General features: G+C 34.2%; 1 protein-coding gene across 1 annotated transcript; it reads right to left on the reverse strand.

Moving 5' to 3' along the window:
* Positions 1-3,864: 3,864 nt before the first annotated feature.
* Positions 3,865-6,230, reverse strand: LOC132171581 (L-type lectin-domain containing receptor kinase IX.1-like). Its single transcript, XM_059582943.1, has one exon. It carries the CDS (start codon positions 6,110-6,112, stop codon positions 4,148-4,150), a length of 1,965 nt encoding a protein of 654 aa, XP_059438926.1. The 5' UTR covers positions 6,113-6,230; the 3' UTR covers positions 3,865-4,147.
* Between the last annotated feature and the right edge of the window lie 502 nt (positions 6,231-6,732).

The following is a 6,732-nucleotide window of genomic DNA, read 5'->3' on the forward strand; positions in this document are numbered from 1 at the left end:
GTCACTGGGTCAGGATGGGAAATTCGCCCCCGCCCCTCCCCTTACGGCAGGGACCACAGAAACGAGATTCTCGTTCGTAGCTTTAAAACTTTATTAATGAACTTGACCCAAACATTGCATTATTTGCCTCAAACTTCCACATCTTTGTGGAAGATGGGGAGCCGTAGGACCAAATGATGGGGCACTGGAAGACTTGCTTTTGTTCATTCATTTTCGGTCAATTGGAATCCTTTTTGTTTCTGTCCGACCAAATTCCACAACGAAAATCTTTTATATTTCCGCAAGATATTGATGTGATTGAAAGAGAAAGTAATGTTATAAAGAGAATTAGAATTCTCGTGACTTTTAAAATTACTATTAAATTTAAAATTATTATTATTATTGAATTTTGATCTATTATAGTGGTTTTAAAATCTACATCACATTTTTAGAAGACTTTAGTCTACTTTATATCATTGTTTTCGAGCTTGTCTTTCTTCGTATATCTTCCAACTTTTCCACATGGAATATTGTTGTTAATTAGAAAATTAGTTATAATAGAAGACAGATCTTTGGTGAATCAAAAAAGTGACTAGAAATCTTTCTGATGAATAATTAATAGAGGAAAGGAGTCAAAAAGAAAAAGAAATAAATAAAGGGAGCATGGGAACCCGACCACATGCTTCAAAAAATAAAACAAAAGGTGGGAAACACTTTGAGTAATGATCATATAGGAAAGGAGTCAAAAAGAAAAAGAAATAAATAAAGGGAGCATGGGAACCCGACCACATGCTTCAAAAAATAAAACAAAAGGTGGAAAATACTTTGAGTAATGATCATATATATATATATATATATATATATATATAATGAGGTTTAGAGTTCTTCCAAATGTGATGTGACTTTTAAAATTATTAGGGTTAATAACTTTTTTGGTACCTGAGTTTTCACTTTTTATTTTTTTCCCCCTGAGTTTTAAAACATGACAAATCTAGTACCCAACCTATGGGAAAAAGACAAAATCAATACCTCAATTAGTTCCGTCAATCCTACTTAACGGGTTTAGTAGGAAAATCAACAAGGAAAGCTTGGAACTAGTCTCTGAAATTACCCGAAAGAACTTGGACATGTAATAGTGTCTGAAATAAAAATAAATTCTTGTCAACTCGGCAACATATTCTTTCCCTTGTTTTCTCGGCAACCAAACAGAGGCAGCTCGTTTTTTTTTTTTTAATTTTTTTAATTTTAATTATTTTTACTTTTTAGGGTTCCAAGCTTTCCTTGTTGATTTTCCTACTAAACCCGTTAAGTAGGACTAACGGAACTAACAAATGTATTGATTTTGTCTTTTCCCCATAGGTTAGGTACTAGATTTGTCATGTTTTAAAACTCAGGAGAGAAAAAATAAAAAAGTGAAAACTCAGGTACCGAAAAAGTTATTAACCCAAATTATTATTGAATTTGAGATAGTTATTATTAAATTTCAATCTATTGGTGATTTTAAAATCCACATCACATTTGGGAATATTTTAGGAGAACTCTAGTCCTCCTTATATCACTACTCAATTTCATTTCTTATTAAGTCCAAACAACTATCAAGAAGAAAACAAAACAGTATCTGAGAGCCTTAGTTGGAGTCTTGACCAGTTTGAGTTTGGATGAGATGTTGCATAATTAGAGTACTAGTAAAAAGAAGACCTGGAACAACGTAACAACTTGAACTGGAGAGAATTCAGTTAATTATATATCATAAATATTTTTGTCTTCTTATTTTTTGAAAGAAACAAAAATATCCGTACAATATAATTAATCGGATATTATTCACGAGAAAAAGATCTGAATTCCATAAAGGTAGGCGTAGACCCAAGGACGGAGCCAGGAAATTTTATGGGAGGGGGCCTGCCAATTTTATTTTATTTTTATTTTTATTTTTTCAGTTCTTTAGAAATTTTTTATTAAACTAAATTATTTTAATTGTTTTTTATGAACTAAAGACTACCGTAAGGGCCAAAAAAAGTAAGTATTTGAAAGTAAGGCCAAAAAATGGACATTTGAAAGTAAGGACCAAAAATAAAAAAATTCTAAAGAAACAAACTAAAGATAATCAATTCACAATTGCTAAAAATTTATACATAAAAGCACAAAGATACATTCATCTCGAATATCTCATACCTTAATCATAGTTCAGAGTCACATATATTTCTACGAAATTGATCAAATAAACTTTTTGCAACTGTCAACTTCAATAGGAAAATGTTTTGAAACGTTGCTGCCGTAGAAGGAGATGGTGAATTTAGAGTGAGAGAGACCAACGTGTTTTAGGATGAGAGAGATAAATGTGAGTTAATAAAACGAAAGGTCAAAATAAATTAATTAAGGAAAGTTGTGTTTTAACAAAGGGAGAGATATTAATGCATTAAGACACTTAATTTATTAAAAAAAAAAAAATCGTGATTTAGGGTGAGAGAGATAAATGTGAGTTAATAAAAAGAAAGGTTAAAATGAATTAATTAAGGAAAAATCGTACACTTAATTCATTAAAAAAGAAATAGAAAAAGGAAAAACCCTTTTCAATATTTGTACAGTTCAATTATTAAAATTTATGAGTAAAAAAATTTAAAATTAAAAAAAAAAAGGACACGTGAGTTAATAAAAAGAAAGGTCAAAAGGAATTAATTAAAAAAAAATCGTACACTTAATTCATTAAAAAAATAGAAAAAGGAAAAACCCTTTCAATATTTGCACGGTTCAATTATTAAAAATCATGAGTAAAAAATTTTAAAATTTAAAGAAAATATTGTTGGTGTGAAAAAAAAAAAAGATTAAAATTTCATTTATATTATTTGTTTCCTTATTTGATTCAGACATTAATAATACTTAATTTATTGAATACTTTATGTATGGAAAACTCTTGAAATACAATCAACACAATTAATTACGCTAATTAATGACCAGAGGTAAAAATAAAAAAAAGGGTTCAGATATGAAAAATATAGACACGTGTCGCAATTCTAAGCACTCTCACATATTAAAAAACATAGACATGTGTCACAATTCTAAGCAGTACTCTCTACGTCAAAACTCAGCTGTTATATATATATATATATATGATTAGTTAATTATGAGTTATATTAGTGTTTATATCATAATACAACAAAAAACAAAGAAGATAATAGCAGAATTTCTCTCTTTGAAGGCACGTACGTATAAGAAAAAGAAAGACTATATATTAATTAATAGAACAAAAGAGACGAATTAACCTAATTATGAGCGTCTTTCTTGGCAGGTTAGACAAGATAATGTTATTAAAACACACTTGTCGATTGTAGAAAATTGCTTGGAAGTTGGATCCAGATTATTCCAATCATCCATTGAGAGGGAGAACGTGTAATACTGCGGACTGTAAGGATAAATATTGGATTGTGTACGTAAACATTAGTTAACCATATTTTGGATATAATTAATTTCAATTTAATATTCAATATTGTCTAATAGAACAAAAAGACATGAACCTCGTACAGATGCTCCAATTTTAAATTAATATTCTTCTCCTTGTCTCGTATGTGAGTTCTATAAGATAATTGTGGATTTGTGGCATCACATAATCCTGCACGCATTAGTACTTAATTATTAAATTATATATCCACGAACTTCAGTGCGAATTAATGCCACATGCATGTTCCGATCCCCACGTTAAACTTTCTCGTAGAGCAATTCAAGATAGATATTGTAATTGCCATTAATTAAGTATTGGAAATGAAAAGTTGTATAAACACCTCTTCAAAGAGTGTGAGACCTGGTAAATCTGGAGTCACACCAGAAAAGTCTGAAGTCACAACAGGAAAACTGGAAACAAATTCTCAATTATCATTCAACTTTCTCTAGCCCATGGAATACATCAATATTTATAAACTACATATTCTAGTGGAATTAAAATAAAAGAGAATGAATAACTAACTATAAGATAACTATAAGATAAACTAGAACCGTAGCTGGTGTCAAACTAAATGATAAAGATAAACTTCAACTCGCAACAAATAAAAGATAAAGATAAACTAAAACATTATTGAAATAGTGCTCGAACTAAGACTCTCTCATGGGTGGGGTTCTGCTCTCTGCATCAAATAGACAATATAATTAAGCAATTTTTAAAACCAAAGAAATAATGTCAACGACCTTCATGAAGGCTTGTAGTTATGGAATGTCCACCAGAACTGACTAATGCTCTACGTATAGGATATATGGGAACAGGCATCTGTGTTGGAAGATTTGGTGTTGTTGCATCCGAATTAAGAACGCTAATTGCTTGTCTAATGGAGGGCCTGAGATTTCGATCAGGGTGAGCACACCAAAGTCCGACAATCATCAAGCATTCTATCTGTTTTTCATCAAAATCATTTTGCAACTTCCCATCCACAGCCAAAAGAAGATCTCCTCTCCCATAAAGATTCCAAACCCATTGAACCAACCCTACGTCGAAATTATCTTCTATAGGATAACCTGACCTTCTTCCAGTAGCAATTTCTAAGGTAACCACCCCAAAGCTGTATATGTCAGACTCTTTACTAGCCTTACCCGTACTTATATATTCTGGAGCCATGTATCCTAAAGTTCCGGCCAATCCGGTTGTTTGAGGACCTAGCTCGTGATCCATAAGCCGAGCTAACCCAAAGTCACCAAGCTTGACACTGAAACTAGAGTCTAGCATGATGTTGCTAGATTTGATATCCCGATGCACCACACATTTCTCCCACTCTTCATGAAGATAAAGCAACGCGGAGGCCAACCCAAGAGATATCTTGTATCTCATTGCCCAAGGGAGTGGACTCCCCTTCCTAAAGAGGTGAGAATCAAGGCTACCATTTGGCATAAATTCGTAGACAAGTACGAACTCACCTTTGTCATGGCACCATCCTATGAGTTGCACAAGATTCCGGTGCCTCAGCTGGCTAATGATCTTCACCTCAGTGATATATTCTTTCTTCCCTTGTTTAGATCCTCTTGAAATTTTCTTTACAGCGATTGGTATGTCTAAATTGATTAAATACCCCTTGTAAACCGCACCAAACCCTCCCTCACCCAACTTTCTCTCATTTGAGAAGTTGTAGGTAGCTGAAACGAGCTCGTTATACGAGAACCTTCTTGGCCCTACTCCTCTTTCTAGGACGCCATTTATCGATGCTAAGTTCACCGTCTCTTCTGTTTTTCCTTTCTTTTGCGCTGTGACTCTTCTCTTTTGCTTATGCCTCAAGAATATTGCAAATGCAACAATCAACCCAGCTATCAAAATACCACCAGTCAGACCCACGATTAATCTTATATTTTTTGCTTTCTTTCCACTTTTCTCTTTTACATCCAAAGTTGAGTTGAATTCCCATGACAGAAGCGTATGTTTTTCTGCAGGTACAGCAGCAGAAGCTGAAAATCCAATTGTGACATACTCAGGCAGAACCTTGGAGAGATCAATAAGGTGGGAAAGACTTGTATCCTCCAGAGAACTAGAAGTCTTTTTGTAGGACCAAGAGACGCTCAAATTCTTGGTAGAAGCAGTGTAGGAGATCCATACACCAGCAGTGTCTCCACTGTGTAAGCTGGCATTCCAAGGTGTGGAAACGGCAGATTCAAGTGAGTTGATGTTAATCCCCACATGCTCAAACGGAGGATCCCATTCCGGGTTAGAGGCTGAATCGAACTCCACAAAAACAATTTGGTTCAGAGATGAATCCGGGGCGGTTGTGATGTTGAATAGGCCTAGATATCCACCTCTTGAATTCGGTGGGATTTCAATCCCAGCAGGAGCCAGGAAGAATGCAAGCCCATCATTAGAATCCTCTCTGCCAAGGGTGTCAATACTGAAGGTGAAATGAGTTGTGAAGTCAGAGATGTTTCCAGTATTTGAGTCCCAGAGTGGCACCCTCTCCGCATAGGTGGCCCAACCAACAGTGAAACCAGTATGGGGGTTGTTCAGCACAATTGCTCCATCAGAAGGTACAGCTTCTCCATGACATTGTATGTTGGACGCGTGGGGCTCAAAGCGAGATATTTTGAAAGAAACTGAATTTGCAGAGGGAAGAAGAAAAGGCAATATTAAGAAGAGTGGTAGCTTGAATAAGCTGTATAAAATGGTGGCCATGGCTTGGGAAAGAGAGGCAAGGAGAAGAGATGAACTGGGACAAGTTGGAGAGCAATTGCATTGAAGTGGCACTTCAACTTACGACCCTTTGATTGAACCTTATAACATTGGGTATTTGGGTTGCTTGCCCTACTAAATCCATGCCAAACAAATATTCTTTCAAAAAATTAAGAAAGAAACGGAAAGAAAAGAAAAGCCATTCAAATATTGTTTCAAAAAAATTATATAGGAAAGAGAGAGAAAATAGAAAATATTTTTATATTAAAATAATGTTAAGAAAAGCAAACCCTAAATTTGGAGTAACACTTTTGGTTTCATTGCAAGGTGTTTTATTGGTTTAAGAAATACCAAGAGAGTCTGTTGCCAAAATAAAATAAATCCTTCCTACATTTAGGGGAAAAAAAAAACAAAAAATTTAGGAAAGCTGACCACTCATAGTCTTTACCATAAATTCCATTATTCATTTTTGGGACAGGCTTACCTGCAGTAGACAAAACTACCACATATATATCTGCGGTAGTTTTGTTGGAAGGCTGAGATTTTAAGTTGGATATGCGGTAGTTTTGTCTACCACAGGTAAGCTTGTCCCTATGATCAATACTCAAAGTGTTTCCCACCTT

The sequence above is a fragment of the Corylus avellana genome, chromosome ca2 (assembly GCF_901000735.1).
Source record: "Corylus avellana chromosome ca2, CavTom2PMs-1.0".
In the NCBI taxonomy this organism is placed as follows: Eukaryota; Viridiplantae; Streptophyta; class Magnoliopsida; order Fagales; family Betulaceae; genus Corylus; species Corylus avellana.

Bases quoted from the DNA above. Each gene is read 5' to 3' on its own strand.
- LOC132171581 (XM_059582943.1), bottom strand. From the start codon at position 6,112: ATGGCCACCATTTTATACAGCTTATTCAAGCTACCACTCTTCTTAATA.